The sequence below is a fragment of the Rhincodon typus genome, chromosome 6, assembly GCF_021869965.1.
Source record: "Rhincodon typus isolate 14 chromosome 6, sRhiTyp1.1, whole genome shotgun sequence".
NCBI classification, from domain to species: Eukaryota; Metazoa; Chordata; class Chondrichthyes; order Orectolobiformes; family Rhincodontidae; genus Rhincodon; species Rhincodon typus.
Genome location: NC_063337.1, coordinates 66,610,486 through 66,633,559, shown reverse-complemented (window position 1 = coordinate 66,633,559; position 23,074 = coordinate 66,610,486). Strand labels below are relative to the sequence as shown.

Below are 23,074 nucleotides of genomic sequence, written 5' to 3'. Positions count from 1 at the left end.
AATCAAACCTTGACGATCTAAATGTTGGTTGATCCTGTCTCTCAGTATCCTGTCTAATAACTTGCCTACCACTAATGTCAGACTCACTGGCCTGTAGTTCCCTGGCTTGTCTTTGCTACTTGTTCTAAACAATGGAACAACATTAGCCATCTTCCAGTCTTTCGGAACTTTACCAGTGGCTAAAGCTGAAGCAAAAATCTCTGCAAGGGCCTCTGCAATTTCTTCCCTAGCCTCCCATAACATCCAAGGATGGACTTGATCAGACCCATTTTCACCTTAATGTGATCTAAGGCTACAAAACACCTCCTCTCTGGTAATATGCATGCAGTCTAAAACATCCTCGCTAGTTTCCCTTATTTCCTTAGTATCCATGATTCTCTCCTAAGTAAACACTGAGGAGAAATATTCATTAAAAATCTCCCCATCTCCTGTGGCTTCACACATAGATGGCCATGCTGATCTTTAAGGAGACCTATTCTCTCCCTAGCCACCCTTTTACTCTTAATATAACTATAGAACCTTTTGGGATTACCTTTAGCCTTATCTGCCAAATCCATCTCATACCCTCTTTTCGCTCTTCTGATTTCCCTCTTAAGTGTGCTCCTACACTTTTCATCGTCATCTAGAGGTTCACTTGAGCCTGATAGCTTAAACCCAATGTATGCCTTCTTCTTTTTCTTGATCAGAGCCTCAATATCCCTCATCAGCCGGGGATCCTTAAACCTGCCAACTTTTGCCATAACCCTAATAGGGGCATACTGTCCTTGGAGATACTGTCCTTTTCCTTCAATGCTAGAGTCCTGGAACAAAAACAAAAATTGCTGGAGAAACTCAGCACGTTTGGCATCATCTTTGACGAGAAAGCAGAAGTAACACGTCCAGTGTGTGGGTAAGTTGTGATGGAGCCCAGGGAGAGGGAGATAAGAAAGGGATAGGCAGACAAGAGGATTATTGATAGTAAGTTGGGACAGAAGAAAAGTTTTATAAGTGATAATGATTACTAAAAATAGGAGAGAATAGGAAGGCTCTGCTGAAAGCAAACCATGTAATATAGTAATAGGACTAAGAGTAAGTGAGAATGGGTTGACTATGCTGAAAGGAACCCATGTCATGATAGGACTAGAGTGTGGGGGTGGTTGAAAAAAATGGAAGGACAAATTCAATAACTTTACCACTTTACCAGCTTCTCTTCTGTTGTGGCTTACCGGCAATAATCCTCTTGTCTGCCTACCCCTTTCATATCTCCCTCTCTCTGGGCTCCATCTCCATCTATCCACTCACAGATGGGGTGTGGTCATCACTGGCTGACCCAGGATTTATTGCCCACCTCTAGTTGCCCTCGAGAAGATGGAGGTGAGCTGTCTCTTGAACTGCTGCAGTTCATGTGGTTTAGGTAATACCACAGTGCTATTTAGGGAGAGAATTCCAACATTTTGACCCAGTGACACTAAAGGAATGTCAATATATTTCCAAGTCAGGATGGTGAGGCGAACTTGCAGATTTAGCTGTTCCCATGTAACTGTTGCCCTTATTCTTCCAGATGACAGTGGTCATGGATCTGGAATATTCCGTGTAAGAAGCTGGGTAAATATCTGCAGTGCATCTTGTAGATGATATACACTGCTGCTACTGAGCATTGGCGGTGGATAGAGTGATTAATGGTAAATATTTTGCCAAGCAAGTAGTCTGCATTACCCTGAAGGATGTCAAGCTTCTTGAGTATTGTTGAAACTGCACTCATCCAGATTAGTGAGTATTCCATCACACTCCTGACCTATACTTGTAGATGATAGACTAGCTTTGAGAAGTCAGGAGGTAAGTTGCTCTCTGCAAGATTTCTAGCCTTTGATCTGCTCTTGTACTCACTGTATTTATGTGACAAGTCCAGTTGAGTTTCTGGTCAATGCTAACCCCCCAGATGTTGATAGTGGGCGATTCACCAATGGTGCTGCCATTGAATCTCAAGAGGTGATAGACAGCTTCTCTCTTGTTCGAAATTTCAATTGACTGCCACTTGTGTGGCATGAATGTTCCTAACCATTTGTTAGCCAAGCCTGGATATTGTCCGTGTCTTTTCGTATTTGAACATGGGCTGCTTCTGTAATGATTGTAATGAAGTCAGCCAGCTGGATGTCACAGAATATGAGTTCCCTGATTGGGGCTGTTAATCTGGTCCAATCAGGGAGCCCTGGCTGACAGATAAAAAGAAGAGTGTCAGAAATACTGGCATCCTGACACCTGACGCTGAAGAGGCAGTACTAGAATCAAGGACTGTTCATGTGTAAATAAAGAGTAACTTGATGGTGAAATACTGGCCTCTGTGGAGTTATTTCAGTGGTGACGAGAGTAAAGCGTATTCCTGAAGAAACTTGCTCACAACAGTTGTCTTTGACTTGGGGTAAACGTTTCTTTATTTGACTCAATTCATGGGAAGCCAAAGGATTTGGAACCCTTTAAAAAACACCAGAGGACAACTAAAAAAGCAATAAAGGCAGAGAAAATGAAATTTGAGGATAAGCTAAATACGAATATAAAAGAGATTTTTTAGATACACAAAAGATAAGGGAGAGGCAAGATCAGATATTGGACCACTAGGAAAAGAGGCTGGAGAAGTAGTAATGGGGAACAAAGAAATGGTGGAGGAACTGAACAGGTAGAAGACACGGTGGAAGACATCAGTAGTGTGCCAGAAATTCAACACAGTTGGCGGCAGAGTTGAGTGTAGTGGTCATCACTAAAGAGAAGGTGCTGGGAAAGCTGAAAGTCCTGAAGATGGATAAATCATTTGGACTGGATGAACTACATCCAAATTCTGAAGGAGATGGCTGAGGAGGCATTGATGGTGATCTGTCAGGAATCACAGGAACCTGAGAGGTCCCAGAGGCTAATGTAAAGCTCCTATTTAAAAAGGGAGGAAGGCAGAAGACAGGATGTTATAGACTGGTAAAAAAAATAGGGCTTCGTCAAGGAGAGTCGTCATTCCTTGATGAGGTAACGAGGTAAAAAGCAAATTAGACAAAGAAGAGCCAGTGATATCCATTTGGATCAATTTGGATTTCCAGAAAACCTTTGATAAGGTGCTGCAGAGGAGGCTGCTAAATAAGGTAGGAGCCCATGGTGTTAGGGACAAGGTAGTAGCATTGATAAAGGATTTGCTGCTGGCAGAAGACAGACAGTGGGGATAAAGAGTCTTTTTCAGGATGGCCGCCAGTAACTAGTGGAGTTCTGCAGGTGTCAGTGTTGGAACCATAACTATTCACGTTATGCATTAATGATCTGGATGAAGGAACTGAGGATATTGTTTCTAAGTTTATAGATGACACAAAGAAAGATGCAAGAACAGGTAGTGATGAGGAAGTGGGGAAGCTGCGGAGCATTTGGAGAGTGGGCAAAGAAGTGGCAGATGCCAAGAACTTTGGTAGAAAGAATAGAGGTGTAGAATATTTTCTAAACAGGGAAAGGCTTTGGGAATTTGAAGGACAAAGAGACTTAGAAGTCCGAGTTCAGAATTCTCTTAGGTTCAGTTGACACTTAGGAAGGCAAGTACAATGTTAGCATTTATTTCAAGAAAATTAGAATGCAAGAGCAGAGATGTACTGCTGAAGCTGTTTAAGGTTCTGGTCAGAATACATTTGGAATATTGTGAGCAGTTTTGGTCCCCTTATTTAAGGAAGGATGAGATGGCACATGAGAGGGTCCAAAGGAGGTTTACAAGACTGATCCTGGGAATGGAGGGCTTGTTATGAGGAGTGGTTGAGGATTGTGGGTCTGTACTCAGTGGCATTTAGAAGGATAAGCGGGGATCTCATTTAAATTTACAGAAGACTGAGAGATCTGCATAGACTGGATGTGAAGAAGATGTTTTCCACTAGTAGGAGAGACTAGCATCCAAGGGCACAACCTCAGAGTGAAGGGATGACTCTTTAAAGCTGATATGAGAAGGAATTTCTTCAGCCAGAGGATGGTGAATCTGTGTAACCTATTGCTGCAGAGAGCTGAGGAGACCAAGTCATTGAGTGTATTTAAGACAGAGAGAGGTAGGCTCTTGATTAGTAAGGAGATGAATGGTTACAGGAAGAAAGCAGGAGAATGGAGTTTAGAAAGATATCTGCCTTGATCGAATGGAAGAGCAGATTCAGTGGGCTGAATGGCCTACTTCTGCTCCTATGTCTTATGATGGTGATTTTTGGGACAATGTATAGGTATGATTCTGTGAGTGTGATTGTAGCTAATTAAGACTTTTGCTGGACTAATCTGTTAGACTATGCTTTCAATTTTGGCACTAGCCCCAGATATTAGTAAGGAGGACTTTGCAGGGTTGACAAGGTTATGTTTGCTGTGTTATTTCCAATGCCTAAGTTGATACCAGGTGGCCACTCTGTTTCATTCTCCTTTCGTGTGGTTGATATAACTGAATGGCCTGCTTGGCCATTTCATACGGCAGTTAAGAGTCAGCCAGGTTGCTGTTAGATGAAGATCAGACAATAATCGCCAATGGCTTAATAATGATCATTAAACCTGTACTTCCAGATTTCTTGTATTGAATACAAATGCCACTGTGTCCTAAGGTGGGATTTGAACCCAGTTTCCCAGAACATTTCCCTGGTCTTTGGATTACTTAGCTAGCAACAATACCACTAGGCCATCGCCTTCCTTCCATTACAGTAACAGCTCAGTGACAAAATGCAGATTTACCCCAAACAGACAGGTTATCTTCTGAGGAAAGTTTGAACAGGCCTTGCTTGTATCCACTAGAGTTTAGAAGAGTAAGAGTACCTTGATTGAAACATATCCTGAAGGATCCTGAGAGGTCTTAAAGGGGATGCTTACTCTTGCGGGAGAATCTAGAAATATCTGATCGTTGTTTCAAAGTCAGGGGTCATCTATCTAAGACAATAAGAAGGACGATTTTGTTCTCTCATTCATGAATCTTTTGAGCTCCCTTCCTCAAAACACAGTGGAAGCAGAGTCCTTGAATATTTGCAGAGATAGATAGGTCTTGACGAGAAAGGGGTATGCAGGATTGTGGAGTAATCAGCTCAGCTAATTGAATGGCGGAGAAGGCTCGTAGGGCCGAGTGACCACTTCCTGCTTCGAATGATATGTTTATGTTTTTGTATGTTAGCTTTTGTGATGCAGTGGATATGAAGTTGTTCATACATATTCCCATCCATGGAAACAAAAAACTTAAACCGTGTGTACGCAATGGTGTTTATTATTGCTAATGACAAATTTTGTTCATTAAATTCTGATATATGATTTACAACTGCATTTCATGTAAGTGTTAGGGCAAAACTGAAGAGCTAATGGAGGACGCATTTGCTGTATCAACATCCCAGAATACGCACTACTTCCAGTTATCGCACATTGTCTTGATAACCAGGTGCTGACTTTGCGTAAAATCACATTTACGAGATCGGTTATTTGCAACTGTCTTATACTATTGCAATCCTGCCATATCCATTAGCTTGCTAAACACAGTTGAAATGATGACCAAAAGAGACACTCAGGCAGAGCTTACTCGAGTCCCAGCATTCATGTTTGTGTAAGACACAGCTCTAACAAATCACAGAGTAGAGAAAAGATAACATCACATAATTTCTGTTACTAAAATACTTTATTTGAATTCTGCCATAGATCTCTGACAAGAATAGCAGTAAACCAGGAAATGCGAGATGAAATTGAGGCAAATCAAAAGGTAGGCCTGTTTCTATCAGAGAAACTGTACATCTCCAGTGATCTTGACCATGGTTCAAATATGGTTACATTTGATTTCAAGCTGTCTAGAAAGAAAGATGCATTTACCAGTGGAAAATTATGAATTTAATAAACTACATGCTTCCTGAACCCTTTTGAAAACTCTGAATTAATCTATTGGTTAGAGAGAACACTCACACATGTTTCAAGGATTGCAGCTCCAGAATCTGGCTATTTATCATTTTGGAAACCAGATGCTGGCACTTTGCAAATTCCTCTCCTTGGGTTTGCTCAATTGTTACCAGTTTGGACAATTCTATTGATCTTGTTAACATTATTATTTCCATATAAATCAAGAAGTATAAGTTGAAAAGTCCTGTTGTATTTTTCTGAGTTGCTTGGATTTTGGGACAATTTGAGGAAGTTAAATTTATTGCATGACATTTTTAATAATTTAATAAATTTTAGAAATATAAATACACTGGAATAGCTCTTTTGGCCCCTCAAGCCTGAGCATGGCTAATTTTCTACCTCAACACTTGTTTTTCCTGCAACCTGAAAAGCACTGAGGAACAGAGGGATCTTGGTGTGCATATACACTGGTTCCTTAAACTGTCAGGACAGGTGGATAAAATGGTTAAGAATGCATATGGATTCCTTGTGTTTGTTAGCTAAAGCATAGAATTTAACTGCAGGGAGGTTATGCTGGAACTGTATAAAATATTGGTTAGGCTATAGCTAGAGTATTGTGTGCAGTTCTAGAATCCACATTACAGGGGTGATGTGATAGCACTGGAGATGGTGGAATGGAGACTTACCAAGATATTGCCTGACTGAAGATTTTCAGTTGTGAAGAGAGATTGGACCAGCTGGGTTGTTTTCCTTAGAGCAGAGGAGACTGAGAGGGGACATAATTGAGAGCATAAAAATTATGAGGGGCATAGATAGAGTGGATAGGAAGAAGCATTTCACCTTGGTGGAGGGATCAATGACTGAGGGCATAGATTTAAGTAAAGAGCAGAAGGTTTAGAGAAGGCGTGAGGAAAAACATTGTTAATCCAGCGGATGGTGGGAATCTGTAACTCACTGTCTGCAGGGGTGGTAGAGGCAGAAGCCATCATGATATTTCGGTCAGTATGTGGAGTGGTTGAGGAGAAAGTTGACATTAAGTTAAATAATTTTCATAGGAAAGACAGGCAGGACCAGATTAGTGCACACAGCTAAACTGGTGGTCAGAAGTGTGTTTATTTTAATGCAAGGAATGTGAAAGGTCAAGCAGATGAGTTTAAAGCCTGGATTAGTACATGGAATTACAATACTGTAGCCATTACAGAAACTTGCTTGAGAGAAGGGCAAGACAGTCAGCTTAGCATTCCAGGGTTTGGATGTTTCATGCGTGATGATAGAGAGGGGTGTAAAAGGGGCGGAGGAGTTGCATAACTGATTAGGGAGAATTTCACAACTGTACTAAAAGAGGACATCTGGGATAGTTCATCCAGCGAGGCCGTAATTTTCAAACTCAGGAATAAGCAAGGTGCAATGACAATGGTAGGTGTATTATAGGCCTCCCAATAACCAGCAGGAGATAAAGGAACAGATATAAAAGCAGATTATGGAATTATGTTAAAAACAATAAGGTTGTTGTAGTAAATAATTTTAACTTCTCCAATATTGACTGGGAGTCCCTTAGTACCAGGGTCTTCGATGCCAAGGGGGAAGGCTAATTACAATGCTATTAGGGAGGAAATGGAGAAATTAGATTGGGGTTGGCTGTTTGAAGGTAAATCCACATCTGACACGTGGGAATCTTTTAAAGGGCAGTTGCTGGCATGTTCAGGACTGGCATGTTGCCGTGGGGATGAAAGATAAGGATGGCAAGATTTAGGAACCTTGGATGACAAGAGATATTGAAAGGTTAGTTAAAAAGAAAAAGGAAGCCTGCGTAATGTTTAGAAAATTGTAATCAATTAGGCCCTTGTAAAGTATAAAGGAAACAGAAAAAAACTTAAACAGGAAATTAGGAGAACTAGAAGGGACCATGAAATGTCGTTGGCAAGTAGGATTAAAGGAGAATCTCAAGTCATTTTGTATGTTTTTTAGGAGCAAGAGGGTATTTAAGGAAAGGGTAGGTCCGCTCAAGGACAAAGGAGAGAATTTATGCGTGGAGCCAGAAGAGGTGTGTGAGGCCTTTAAAGAGTACTTTGCATCAGTATTTGCCAAGGAGAGGGATGTGGATGCTGGTAGGTTTAGGCAGGAATTTTTTGATGTCTAAGGCATGTCAATTTTATGAATGAGCACGTGTTGGGTGTCTTGACAAACATTAAGATAGACAAGTCACCAGGGCCTGATGGGATCTCTCCCAGGACACTGAAGGAGGCAAGACAGGAGATTTCTTGGGCCCTGACAGACTTCTTTATATTTTCTGTAGCTACAGGCAAGGTCCCAGAAGCCTGGTGAATAGCTATTCCTTTTCTGAAGAAGGCCAACAGGGATAATCCAGGGAATTACAAGCCAGTTAGCCTTCTTTCAGTGGTAGGGAAATTATTGGAGAAGATTCTTAGGGACAGGATTTACTCGCATTTGGAGAAGAATGGACTTATTAGGGATAGTCAGCATGACTTTATGGGGGGAGATCTTGTTTCACAAACTTGAATTTTTTGGGAAAGTGATGAAGATGATTGATGAGGGTAGGGCAGTGGATATTCTGTACAAGAACTTTACTAGACAAGGTGCCTTCTGGTAGACAGGTCCAGAATATTAACTCACGTGGTATGCATTGTGAGATCACAGTTTGGATACAAAATTAGCTTTGTCATAGAAGACAGATGATAGTTGTTGATGTTTTGTTTTCTACTGGAGCTATGTAACCAGTGGTGTTCCACAAGGATCAGTGCTGAGATCTCAGTTGTTATATATAAATAAATGAGTTTTTGAAAAAGCAGGTGGTCTGATTAGTAAGTTGCAGGTGACATGAAAAACTGTGGAGTTGTGGATAGTGAGGAAGGTTGTCAAAAGATCCAGCAAGATATAGGCCAGATGGAGTTTAATCCAGACAAATGTAAAGTAATGCATCTTGGGAGGCCAGGTGAAAGAGGAAAGTATATTGTAAATGGAAGGGCCCTTAGGAGCAGTGATATACAGAGGGATCTTGGGGTGCAAGTCCATAAATCCCTGAAAGTGGCAACTCAAGTGGATAAGGTGATAAAGAAGGCATGTGGTATGCTTGCTTTAATCGGTCACAGCATTGGGTATAAAAGTTGGCAAGTAATTTTGCAGCTGTATAAGACTTTAGTTGGGCCACATTTTGGAATATTGTATGCAGTTCTGATCACCACATTACAAAAAGGATGTGGAGGCTTTGAAGAAGGTGCAAAAGAGGTTTACCAGGATGTTGCTTGATTGGAGTGTATTAGCTATAAGGAGACGTTGGACGAATTTGGATGTTTTCGCTCAAGCATGGAAGGTTGGGGACTAAGCTGACTGAAGTATATAAAGCTATGAGAGACATGGATAGGTTAGATTGTCAGAATCTTTTTCTAAGAGTGAACTACTAAGGAGCATAGGTTTAAGGTGAAAGGAGAAAAGTTTAAAGGACATGTGCAAGGCAAATTTTTTACATTGAGGGTGGTAGGTGCCTTGAACGTGCTGACAGGGAGGTGGTAGAAGCAGGCAGGATAGCATATTTAAGAGGCATTTAGACAGACACATGGACAAGCAGGAAATAGATATGGACTATGTGCAGGCTGTTGGGATTAGTTTAGAAGGGCATCATGGTTGGCACAGACATGGCGGGTTGAAGGGCCTTTTCCTGTGCTGTGCTATTCTAAGTCCTATTTAGGAAGTATTTAGACGTGCACTTGCAATACCAGGGCAAACAAGGGTCAAGTGCTGGAAAATGGGATTAGAGTAATTAGGATGATTTTTTTCGACTGGCATGGAAGCAATGGACCAACGGGCATTTTTTCTGTGCGGTAGATCCCGATGGGCGGCACGGTGGCTCAGTGGTTAGCACTGCTGCCTCACAGCCAGGGACCTGGGTTCGATTCCACCCTTGGGTGACTGTCTGTGTGGAGTTTGCACATTCTGCTCATGTCTGCGTGGGTTTCCTCCGGGTGCTCCGGTTTCCTCCCACAGTCCAAAGATGTGCAGGGTAGGTGGATTGGCCATGCCAAATTGCCCGTAGTGTCCAGATGGGTTAGACATGGGGAAATGGAGAGGTAGGGGAATGAGTTGGAGTGGGATGCTGTTCGGACGGGAAGTATGGACTTGTCGGGCCAAAGGGCCTGTTTCCACACTGTAGGGATTCTATGACTATTCCTATATTTCTTGACTTATTTATTATCTAGAAAACTATTGATCTGTGAGCTGAACATTGTTAAATACTGAGGAGATGGTGTTGGGCTAATGTCAGTGGAATAATAATCCAAAGACTAATCTTAATGGTTTGAGGGCATGAGCTCACATCCCACCTTGGCAGCTGATGGAATTTTAATTCATAGAATCCCTATAGTTTGGAAGCAGGCCATTCAGCCCATCAAGTCCATACTGCCCCTCCAAACAGCATCCCACACAGATCCACCCTTCTACCCTCTCTCTGTAACCTCACATTTCCCATGGCTAATGCACTTAGCCTGCACATCCCTAGATACTATAGGCAATTTAGCTTGGCAAATCCACCTAACCTGCACATCTTTGGTCTGTGGGAGGATACCAGAGCACCCACAGGAAACCCACGCAGACACTGGGAGAACGTGCAAACTCCACACAGACTGTCGCCTGATGCTGGAATTGAATCCAGGTTCCTGGCGTTGTGAGGCAGCAGTGCAAACAACTGAGCCACCGTGCCGTCCCACACATCCGGAATACAAAGCTGGTCTCGGTAATGGTGACCATGTCAACTGCCATGATTGTCCTAAAACCTCTCTGGTCCATAGTAGTTCTTTAGAAAATGAAATCTGCCATCCTTATCCAGTCTGGCCTACATGTGACTCCGGACCATCCCAATGGTTGACTCTTAACTGCCATCTAAAATGGCCCAATAGGCCACTCAGTTCAACAGCAATTAGTGATAGGCAACAAAAATTGGCCTTGTCAGGGATGCCCCCATTTTATGAAAGAATAGAAACAAATGTTGGAGCCTCCAGTGCTCTTTGAGGTAGCGGATTCCAAACATTCATCATCCTTTGAGTGAATAAATTCCTCATCTCAGTCTTAAATACCCTGCCCCTTATTCTAAGATTTGTTCTAGACCACAGCTATGGGAAATATCCTTCCTGCATCTACGCTGGCAAGCCACTGTAAGGATTTTGTATGCTTCAATGAAATCACTCTCTGTCTTCTGAACTCTAGAGAGTATGAGCCTCAACTCTTCAATCATTTCTTATAGAGCAGTATTGTAACTCCCACAGATCAGTTTGTGAGAACCTACATCAATTCCCTCTATGGCAAGTATATCCTTCCTTAGGTAAGGAGATCAAAATTGTACATGACCATACAAACTAAGAGCATGTGTAAGCCAATCTGCCCCTTGACCTGGCTCCACCTTTTAATAAGGTCATGGCTCATCTAATTGTAGTCTCAAACCCACATTCCTACTTACCCATAGAGTCGTACAGCATGGAAACAGATCTTTCAGTCCAACTCGTCTGTGTGAACCAAATTTCCCAAACGAAACTAGTCCCACTTGCCTGTGTTTGGACCATATCCTTCTGAACCTTTCTTGTTCATGTACCTATCCAAATGTTTTTTAAATGTTGTAGCTGTACCTGCATCTACCACTTCCTCTGGCAGTTCATTCCACATCTGAACCACACTCTGTGTGGAAAATGTTGCCCCTCAGGCCCCTTTTAAATCTTTCTCCTCTCACCTTAAAATTATGCCCACTAGTTTTGAACTCCCCAACCCTAGAGAAAAGACCTTTGCCAATCACCCTGTCAATGTCCCTCATGATTTTATAGGGTCACCCCTCAACCTCCTATGCTACAGTGAGAAAAGTCCCAGCTTCTCCAGCCTCTCCTTATAACTCAAACCCTGCAGTCCCAGTAACTTCCTTGTAAATCTTTTCTGCACCCTCTCCAGCTTAATAATATCCTTCATATGGCAGCGCAACCAGAGCTCCAAAATTTGCCTCACCAACATACTGTATAACCTCAACATCCCAACTCCTATGTTCAATGGTCTCAGCAGTGAAGGCAAGCATGCCAAATGACTTCTTTACCACTCTGTCTACCTGTGATGCAACTTTCAACAAATATGCACTTGAACCCCTTAATTTCTCTGTTCTACAACACTCCCCAGGACCCTACAATTAATCGTGTATGTCCTGCTTTTGTTCGTCTTACTAAAATGCAATGCTTTGAATTTATCTGAATTAGACTCCATCTGCCAGTCCTCAGCCCATTGGCCCAATTGACCAGATCCCTTTGTAATCTTAGATAACCTTCCTCACTGTCTATTATCCCAGCAATTTTGGTGTCATCCACAAAATTACGAGCCGTGCTTCCTATATTTTCATCCAAATCATTTATATAAATGACAAACAGTGGACCCTGCTAACCTTTCATACCCTTCTTTAACACACATCTTTTTACCTCTATCTTTAAATAATTAAAATATTTTGCTTCCACCCCTTTCAGGAAGAGAGTTCCAAAGACCCATGTTCCTCTGATAGAAAAAATTATCATCTCTGTTTTAAATGGTGACCTCTTATTTTTAAACAGTGACATCTGTTCTAGATTCAACTCCTTGTGAGGTTGGAACTCCTCAAAAGATCCAGCCCCTTAACCCCATTCCTCTTTATACATGTCATCTGATCTGCTGAGTATTTCCAGCATTTTAAATTTTTTTTCCACATTTCCTACATCTTTAATATTTATCTATAATATTAGGTTTTATCTTAATTTGTTCATGGCATCTGTGCATGTTTGACTAGGCCAGCATTTAATGTCCATTCCTTGTTCCTGTTGAAATGTGTGGCTTTCATATGCTTTTTCAGAGGGCAGTTAAGAGTCAACCATATTGTTGTGGGTCTGGAGTAACGTGTAGGCCAGACTGCATAAGGACAACAGATTTTCTTCCCTAAAGGAAACCAGATCGTTTTCTGTCCTGTCAATCCCCTTAGGCTTTCATTGAAACCAATTACTTTAAGAAGCAAAAATATTATGAAGATGAAAATATCTTGATCAGTGGAGCATTTTGGTACATCACTGCAATGATGCCAATGAAATTTGTGCTAACTTCAGTCAATCTAAATAATTTTTGTATTTTGCAATGATAATACACCTTTAGCAGTTATTCAAAAGCTGATGTACCTGTTCATTTTTAGTGGATAAAGGAATTTGCCTGTCTGTATTTCAGTCTGTTGCTGTAGTAATATTTTGGGTTGATACCTCAGCTGACATATTTCAACAGAGTAGGTAGAGTTTGGGATTGATTTACAGAAACAAAAGTCTTGAGTTTAATTTCAGAAAACTGTAATGAATATAACGATTTGACCTTACAATTTTGGTAGTTTAGTTTTATCACTAGTGTAACACAAATGGGAATACAATCTGGCAGTTTTTACAACACCATTAGCAGAAATATACTAATAGTATTTAAGAAAAGATGTAGAAGCAGTGATATGTCAGTGTATTCATCTGTAACAAAGTAGAAGTCCAGTTAATTTAACAGTGTTCCAATAATATTTGAACAACATTTCCATGTAACAATGGATGCCATAAACCCTTCAATAAAACTTGTATCAGTAAAGACGTAAAAGAAAGAAGTATACTGATTCCACACTTGGAATATTGCATACAGTTCTGGTCACCACACTACCAGAAAGATGTGGATGCTTTAGAGAGGGTACAGAAAAGGTTTACTAAGATGTTACCTGGTATGGGAGATTTTAGCTATGAAAAAAGGTTGAGTAGACGGTGTTTGTTTTCACTGGAACACAGGAGGTTGAGGGGTGACCCAATTCAAGTTTATAAGATTGTGAATGGCATGGAAAGAGTGGAAAGTATGAGGCTTTTTCCAAGGGTGGAGGGGTCAATTACGAGGGGACACAGGTTCAAAGTGCGAGAGGGGAAGTTTAAAGGAGATGTGTGAGGCACATTTTTCACACAAAGGGTGGGGAGTGCCTGGAATGCACTGCCAGAGGAGGTGGTGGAAGCAGAGACAAAAGCAGCATTCAAGAAACACCTAGACGAATACATGAGTAGGATGGGAACAGAAGGATATGGATCCTGTAAGTGAAGACAGTTTTAATATGGAGGGGCAAAATGTGTTGGCTCAGGCTTGGAGGGCCGAAGGGGCCTGTTCTTGTGCTGTACTGTTCTTTGTTCTTATATCTCCAAAAGCTGTAAGAAATATACTTCCAGTTTATCTTTGAACTAGTAATGTTTGGTTTTAATTTTTATGTCACTGATAATTGCATTTTACGCTAGCTAAACTTAGAAATATTGAGATGATTGTTCACCTAACAGTCAATGATACTGAGCTTCGCTAGATATGTCCAGAACTGGGGAAAATGTTGCAAATGTCATTGAATTTGATAAATTTCACTTGCTGCATTAGCAAAGCATGATAATGTCCATTTGCCTTATTTAGTTCCTTGCAGAAACTTTAGGACTTCAACCTGGAGATTCAGCGTTATTTATAAATGGGATACGTATTGATCTGGAAACTCATAGTCCGTTCAGGTGGGTACAAATGGCCTTATTTACAGTTATAGTTCGATCATTACCACATTAAAGTCTTTCCTCTTCAGAATTTTAACATGCTATTTCGTTACTAGATATATTAATTTATGGATTCAAAAAGTACTTTTATCCCTGTAAACAAGGACCACCTGTGTATCTCCCACTAACTCTGTTAGAACAGCTATGAACAGCTCAAAGTCTGTCTCTGAAGTTTCCCATTTGATCTGCTCAGTAGCAGTGAATAAAATTAGACACAGTCTCCTCATGCGGCCCATTCCCATGGCTGATGCGGCTGTAAGGTTGCAGAGTAAAAGTAAAGAAGAATGATATGGAACCTTGAAGGAGAATGACGGGGATGGAGGAGGGAATGGGAGAGATAAGTTTGAAGGAATGACATAATCAAGTGATATTATAAAGGAAAAATTCACCTCACTGAAGCTGCCCATATACTTTTCTGCTGCATCATTTTTCTTTCGCAGATTGTATATGTTTGTTTTTGTACATGTCCTGGTCGTTGCTGCAGACCTGAAACCATACCTTTGATTTCACCTACACTGTCCTCAATTTTCTTTATCCTGTTACGTAGCCCCTTTCATTCTCTCCTCTGTGATATGTTCCGTTTAAATTCAGAACCCTTCAAGTTCCGAACCCTTCAGCACTCCTTGACATTCCTACTCTGACAGTACGACCCCAGACCTGATTCTCTCTTAGGTCTACAGCTTCCCTCTGTGGCAGTCTTGACATCCTCTTAAGGGAGGATGTCATTCTCTGTCAGTAAACCACATTAATCCATGTGCTTTCTTTCAGTATCCTAGATATCCTCAGACAGGAAGGGAAACTTATGGATGGTCTTTATAACCTTGGGATCAAAGACAAAGATCTAAGCAAACTTCTGAGTCTGAACATTTATCCAATGGAGGAAAGCCCAGCACTTGATATCCGACACTCTGCCATAATTGTTGGTATATTATGCATTATTATGCGAAGTGCATGTGTTTGTGTTATCAGTGCATGCTCACCTTTTGAACTCGAGCTATTCTTCAAATATGATTATTAGCAACCATTTGTTGCCATTATAGTTGTGTGGAGGCTGTCTATAACTTTATTATAGCATCACCATTAGTGGATGTCCTGGAGGAAACAGTAAATCAGAAGCCTAATCAGTTGAGTGTGTCAGTGACACAATGGATGACATGTCTAACTACAGATTAAAAGATTGCAGAAGTCCAATCATGCCATTGCTTCAGGGCTGGGTCTTTTAAGGCTCCTTATTTGTTCCATGCCCCTGTTCTTTATCCCATGCCCCTGAAAATTTCTTGTTGTCAACTGTATACCTATTTCTGCAGTCCTTTCAGGTAGTGTATTCCAAATTTAACACGTTGCTACGTAATTTTTCACCCCTCAGTTTTGTGCCATTTATTGTGCAACTATGTCTTGTGATAACTAACCCTCTTGTGAATGCAAATAATGTTCTTATTTGTCTATTAAAACTCCTACTTTTAAACATCTGTGATTTAATCACCCTATGACTAGTGAAAACCTAGAACTCTCACTCAAAATGGAGTTGAAGCAAGGTCAATGCTGAATGTACATCTATTGTTGGAAAAATGTTGGAATCACTTGTTAAGGAAGTAATAGCAGCACATTTGTAAAATCATAATCTAATCAGGCAGAGTCAGCATGGTTTCATGAAGGGGAGATCCTGTCTGACTAATTTGTTAAAGTTTTTTGAGAATGGCTCTAGCAGAGTGGACAGAGGAGAACTAATAGGGTGTATATGTACTTTCAGAAGGCGTTCAACAAAGTACTTCAGAAAAGGTTAAGTCATAAGATAAGAGCCCGCAGTGGTGGAAGTTCAGTAATGTATTTGCATAGGTAGAGAATTGGCTGAAGTCAGGAAACAGCAAATAGGGAAAAGGGTTCTTTTTCACATTGGCAACTTGTAACTAGTGGGGTATGACAGGGATCAATGCTAGGACACAACTATTTACAATATATATTAATGACTTGGAGGAAGGAAGTGAATGTGCTAAAGTAATATCTGCAAATGATACAAAAATAGATGGAAAGACAAGTTGGATACAGTTTATGGAGAAAAACATAAACAGAAATTGCTGAAAAAACTCAGCAGGTCTGGTAGCATCGTGGAGAAAAAGTGGAGTTTCACACTTCACGTCCCACGTCCAGTAACTCTTCTTCAGATCTGATTGTAGCTATGAAAGATTGGTATATATGCCAAAGATGGGGTAGGGGGAGGGGAGAAGAGTAAATGATAGGTGGAGATAGAGCCAAGAGAGAGAGAAAAACAGTTGGTCGGACAAAAAAATTATGAAAAGGTCAGCCTGGGAGAATGAATAGCTGCTAATGGGTACCATTAGTGGCTGACAATGGTTGTAGGTGGTAGCAACCCATGTGATGACAAGACCAGGTCTGTAGGGGTTGGGGTACGGACATGGGCGAAGGTGCTCAAACCCTAAAATTGTTGAAATTGAATCCAGAAGGCTGCAAGGTTCCCAAGCGGAAAATGATGTGCTGTTCTTCCAGCTTGTGCTGAGCTTCACTGGTGCACTGCAGCAAGCCTGAGGCAGAGATGTTGGCCAGGGAAGAGGCTGATGTGTTGAAGTGGTCAGCAACCAGAAGTTTAGGGTTCTTCTTGCAAATGGAATGTAGGTGTATCTCTACATTACAGAGGCTGAGCACCAACTCTCAGATACCTCCCCCTAACTCCCCTGAACCATGACCCCACCATAGAACACCAGGCTATTGTGTCCACAACGGTCATTAATCTAATTTCATCTGGTGGTTTCCTCTCCACTGCCTCCAATTTCATAGTTGCCAAACCCTGCACAACCTACTTCTACCTCCTTCCCAAAATCCACAAACAGGATTGCCCTGGCAGACCCATTCTTTCTGCCTGCTTGTGTCCCACAGAACTCATCTCTTCCTATCACGACTCAATTCATTTTTTCCACTTGTCTAGTCCCTTCCTATTAACGTCTGGGATTCTTCTAACGCTCTACATCAGTTTCAAAATTTCCAGTTTGCAGCCTTCGGCCTCCTCTTTACCATGAATGTACAATCCCTTTATACATTCACTGCCATCAGGATGGTCTCAGGGCTTTCTGTTTTTTCCTGGAGAAAAGGCCAGAACTATCCCCAACTACCACCATCCTCCTCTGCCTGGCTGAGCTGAACCTCACTTTGAACAACTTCTCCTTTAACTTCTTCCATTTTCTTCAGGTCAAAGGTGTGGCCATGGGTACCTGCATGGACCCCAGTTATTCCGGTCTCTTTGTGAGGTACGTGAGACATTCCTTATTCCAGTTGTACTCTGGCCCTCACCCACAACACTTTCTCCAGTAGATTGATGATATTGTCATGCAGATCTCATCCAGAATTGGAAACATTTATCTATTTCGCTTCCAATTTCCAATCAGCTCTCAACTTCACCTGCTTCATCTCTGACTACTCTCTTCCCTTCCTTGCCATCTCTATTTCCATTTCTGGGGATAGGCTGGTCACCAATATCTGAGACAAACCGACCTACTTCCACAGCTTCCTTGACTATACACCCTCACACTCTGCTTCCTGTAAAGATTCTATTCCATTCGTCCAGTTCCTCCATCCCTGTCACAATTATTCTGATGAAGCCAACTTCGACAAGGGGGCCTCCAAAATTTCCATCTTCTTCCTCAACCAAGGATTCTCAACCACCATGGTTGAAAGGGCACTCAGCCAAATGTGACCCATCTCTCGCATTTCGGCCCTCAGCCCCTCTCTTTCCTCCCACAACAGCGATAGGGTCCCCTTTGTCTTCATCTAGCATCCCACCAACATTCATATCCAAAGGATCATTAGCCGCCATTTCCTCATCTCACCTCACCAGATGTCACCACCAGATACCCTCCCTTGTCAGCCTTCTGCAGGGACCGTTCCCTCCGGGACACCTTGGCTAACTCCTCCACCACTTCCAACACCCCTTCCTTGCAATCGTAAAGCTGTCCATTTACTTCCTCCCTCCTCAATATCCGAGGCCCCAGATACACCTTCCAGGTAAAGTAGTAATTTACCTGCACTTCCTTCAATCTAGTCTACAGTATTCGTTGCTCACAATGCCCACACTGGGGAAATGCAGTGCAGACAGGGTGACCACTTTGCAGAACACCTACATTCCCTCAGCAAAATGACTCTGAGCTTCCAGTTGCCTGCCAATCCAAAACACCAAAGTGTTCCTTGGCCAAAATCTCAGTCTGGGGATTGCTACCGTGCTCCAGCAAAGCTCAATACGAGCTGGAAGAAAAATACCTCATTTTCCACTTGGGAACGTTGCAGCCTTCTGGACTCAAAATCAAGTTAAACAATTTTAGGGCTTGAGCACCTTCCCCAGTGTCCTTACCCCAACCCCTACACACTAGGCTTCGTCATCACATGAGCTGCTACTACAAATAACACATTGCCAGCCACTAATGGTCCCTACTAGCAGCTATTTATTCTCCAGGATTTGCCCTGGGTGTACTCAACATTAACGGACCCCATTGAAGTCTAATGGCTTCAGGTTAAATATGGACAAGGAAACCTCCTGCTGATTACCACATACCGTCCTCCCTCAGCTGCTGAATCGGTACTCCTCCATGTTGAACAACACTTGGAGGAAGCAATGAGAATGGCAATGGGCACAAAGTGTACTCTGGGTAGGGGATTTCAATGTCCATCACAAAGGGTGGCTTGGCAGAAGGACTACTGATCGAGCTGATTGGGTCCAAAAAGACATAGCTGCCAGACTGGGTCTGCAGCAGGTGATGGGGGAACCAACAAGAGGGAAAAACATACTTGAAAAATAAGCTTATCTTAGAGACTGCAGATGCATCTATTCATGACAGTATTGGTAAGACAAACCACTGCATAGTCCTTGTGGAAGAGAAATCCCTCCTTCACATTGAGAATAACTTTCATCATTTTGTGTGGCACTATCACCATGCTATGTAGGAAAAACTTCGCACATGTCTAGTAGTTCAAGATTGGGCATCCAGGATGCACTGTCAGACATCAACAGCAGCAGAATTATACTCCAGCACAATCTGCAACCTTGTGGCCCGGCATAGCTCCCACTCAACCATTACCATCAAGCCAGGGGATCAATCCTGGAGGGCATGACAGGAGCAGTGCCATGGAATAGCAGAAAATGAGCTGTCAACCTGATGAAGCAACCAAACAGGACTACTTGCATGCCAAACAGCATAAGCAGCAAGTGATAGACAGACCTAGGCAATCCCACAACCATTGGATCAGATCTAAGTTCTGTAGTCCTGCCACATCTAGCCATGAATGGTGGTGGACAATTAAACAAATCATGAGAGGAGGAGTCTCCACAAATATCCCCACCCTCAATAATGGAAAAGCCCAGCACATCAGTGCAAAAGATAAGGCTGAAGCATTCGCTGCAATTTTCAGCCAGACGTGGCGAGTGCATGATTCATCTCGGCCTCCTCCAGTGGTCCGCAGCATTACAGATACCAATCTTCAGCCAATTTGATTCACTTCATGTGATATAAAGAAACGGTTGGAAACATGAGATACTACAAAGGCTATGGGCCCTGAAAACATTTCAGCCATAGTACTGAAGACTTGTGCTCCAGAACATTCCACTACCCTAGCCAAGTTCTTCCAGTACAGTTAAAACTACAGGCATCTACCCAACAATGGAAAATTGCCCAGGTATGTCTTATATACAAAAAGCAGGACAAATCCAACCCAGCCAATTATTGTCCCTTCAGTCGACCTCAGTCATCAGCAAGATGATGGAAGGTGTCATCAACACTACTATCAAACAGCCCCTGCTAAGCAATAACCTACTCAGTGATGCTCAGTTTGGTTTCCGCCAGGGTCACTAGTTCCTGATCTCATGACAGCCTTGGTTCAAACATGGACAAAAGAACTGAATTACAGAGGTAAGGTGAGAGTGACAGCCCTTAACACTAAGGCCACATTTTACCAAGTGTGGCATCAAAAAGCCCTAGCAAAACTGGAATCAGGGAGCAAACTCTCTGGTGGTTGAATTCATACCTGATTATGGTTGTTGGAAGTCAGTCATCTCAGCTCCAGCACTTCTCTGCAGGAGATCCTCAGGGTAGTGTCCTCAGCCCAGTCATCTTCAGCTGCTTCATCAATGACCTTCCGTCCATCATAAGGTCGGAAATGGAGAAGTTCCCCAATGATTGCACAGTGTTCAGCACCATTTATGACTCCACAGATGCTAAAGCAGTTCAAGTTCACATGCAACAAGATCTGGACAATATCCAGGCTTGGGCTGACAAGTGGCAAGTAACATCCATGCCACACAAATGCCAGGCAATGACCATCGCCAATAAGAGACAATCTAACCATCGCCCATTGACATTCAATGGTGTCACCATCACTGACTGCCCCATTATCAACATCCTGGGCGTTACCATTGACCAAAAACTCAACTGGACTTGCTACATAAACACAGTGGCTACAAGAGCGGGTCAGAGGCTAGGAGTACTGCAGCAAGTAACTCACCTCCTGACATCCCAAAACTGCCTATCATCTACATGTCACAAGTTGGGAGTGTGATGGAATACACCCCTTTGCCTGGATGGGTGCAGCTTCAGCAACACACAAGAAGCTTGACACCATCCAGGACAAAGCAGCCCGCTTGATTGGCACACATCCTCAAGAATCCACTCCCTCCACCACTAACGCCCAGTAGCAGCATGTGGCCTATCTACAAGATGCAGTGGGGAAATTCACCTAAGATACTTAGACAGAACTTCCAAACCCATGACTGCTTCAATCTAGAAGGACAGGGCAGCAGATAAATAGAAACACCACCACCTTCAAATTCCCTCCAAGCCACCCACCATCCTGACTTGGAAATATTTTTCTTTTCCTTCATTGTCACTGTGTCAAAATCCTGGAATTCCTTCCGTAATGGCATTGTAGGTCAACCCACAACAGGTGGACAGGAGCAGTTCAAGAAGGTAGCTCACATTGACCTTCTCAAGGGCAACTAGGAATGGGCAATAAATGCTGGCAAGCCAGTGACGTCTACATCCCGCAAATGAATAACAAAATTCTCTTCTCTGCCCAACTGTGTTTCTCTCTCTAGATGTACACCTGCCTGCTACTCCCACCCCATCTTTAGCCAATGTACCAACCTTTTCCTAGCTATGATCAATTCAGAGAAGGGTCACCGGACCCGAAATGATAACTCTGTTTTCTCTCCAGATGCTGCCAGGACTACTGAGTTTTTCCAGCAATTTCAGGTTTTGTTTCTGATTTCGTAGTTTTTTTGTTTAGAGTTTATGGAGTGATGTCGATACGTTATTAAGTGGGCAAAAAGTCGGCAAATAGAGTATAATGTGGGAAAGTGTGAAGTTTTTCATTTTTGAAGAACAGAATATTATTTAAATTGAGAAGAACAGTACAGAGCTGCAACATCAAGGGAGTTGGGGGTTGAGTGTAGGAATATTGAAGTCTTGCTGCAACTGTTGAGACCATATCTGGAGTACTGTGAGCAATTTTGGTCCCCTTAGTCTCTTTATTTAAGGAAATATATTATTTCACTGGAGGCAGGTCAAAACAGGTTCACAAGGATGATAGAGATACCAAGGTGTAGAGCTGGATGAACACAGCAGGCCAAGCAGCATCAGAGGAGCAGGAAGGCTGATGTTTTGGGCCTAGACCCTTTTCTTCAAGGATGATTCCTGGATTGTCTTATACAGAGAGATACAAAGTTGTAGTCTGTACTCAATAGAGTTTAGAAGGATGAGCGAAAATCTCATTGATACTTTCAGAAGATTGAGAGGGCTGAATGGGGTGGATGTGGACAAGTTGTTTCCACTAGTAGGAGACACTAGGATCCAAGGGCATACCCTCAGAGTGAAGAGATGACTGTTCAGAACTGAGATGAGGAGGAATTTCTTTAGTCTAAGGGTAGTTATTCTGTGGAACTCATTGCTGCAGAATTCTGTTAAGGCAAAGTCATTGAGTGCGTTTATGGCAGAGATAAATAGGTTTTTGATTGATTGAGTTTAAGGGTTACAGGAAGAAGGCAAGAAAATAGGGCTCCAAAACATATCAGCCATGATTGAATGGTGGAGCAGACTCGATGGGCCAAATGACCTAATTCTGCTACTCTATCTCATGGTCAAAGGCTAAAGAAGTTGAAAGTCTACTCTTTGGAATTTAGAAGAATGGGAGGTGATCTCAATGAGACATATAGGATTCTTAAGTGGCTTTTCAGGGTAAATACTGAGAGGATGTTTCCTCTCATAGGAGAGTGTAGGACCAGAGGGCATAGTTTTAGAATAGAAGGGTGTCATTTTAAGACTGTGATGAGGAGTAATGTCTTCTCCAGAGGATTGCGGCTCCTTCTAATAGAGAGCTATAGGGATGTAGTCTTTGTATATATTTAAGGCTAAAAAAGATTCTCAATCAGTAGGGGAATCAAGGGTTATTGTGAAAGATTAGGAAAGTGGATATGAGGAACGTCAGATCAGCTATGATCCTGTTGAATGTGGAGAAGGCTCGACGGGCTGAAAGATGTACTCCTGTTCCTATTTCTTATGGTCTTTTGGAATGTATTATTGTTGAATTGTGATTGATAGATTTTTATTACATGACAACAATTTGGGGGCAACAGAACCAGGTTGACGAGATGGAGTTAAGGT

The 23,074-nt window shown here is 42.2% G+C and overlaps 1 protein-coding gene across 1 annotated transcript in view; it reads left to right on the top strand.

The window, feature by feature from the left end:
* The window catches only part of uggt2 (UDP-glucose glycoprotein glucosyltransferase 2), a 298,559-nt gene that overhangs the window by 105,161 nt on the left and 170,324 nt on the right, over positions 1 to 23,074 (top strand). Inside the window, exons 11-13 of the mRNA XM_048597609.1 lie at positions 5,638 to 5,698; positions 14,290 to 14,381; positions 15,189 to 15,339. Of these exons, the coding sequence (XP_048453566.1) occupies positions 5,638 to 5,698; positions 14,290 to 14,381; positions 15,189 to 15,339 (304 nt within the window). The remainder of the gene's footprint in view (positions 1 to 5,637; positions 5,699 to 14,289; positions 14,382 to 15,188; positions 15,340 to 23,074) is intronic.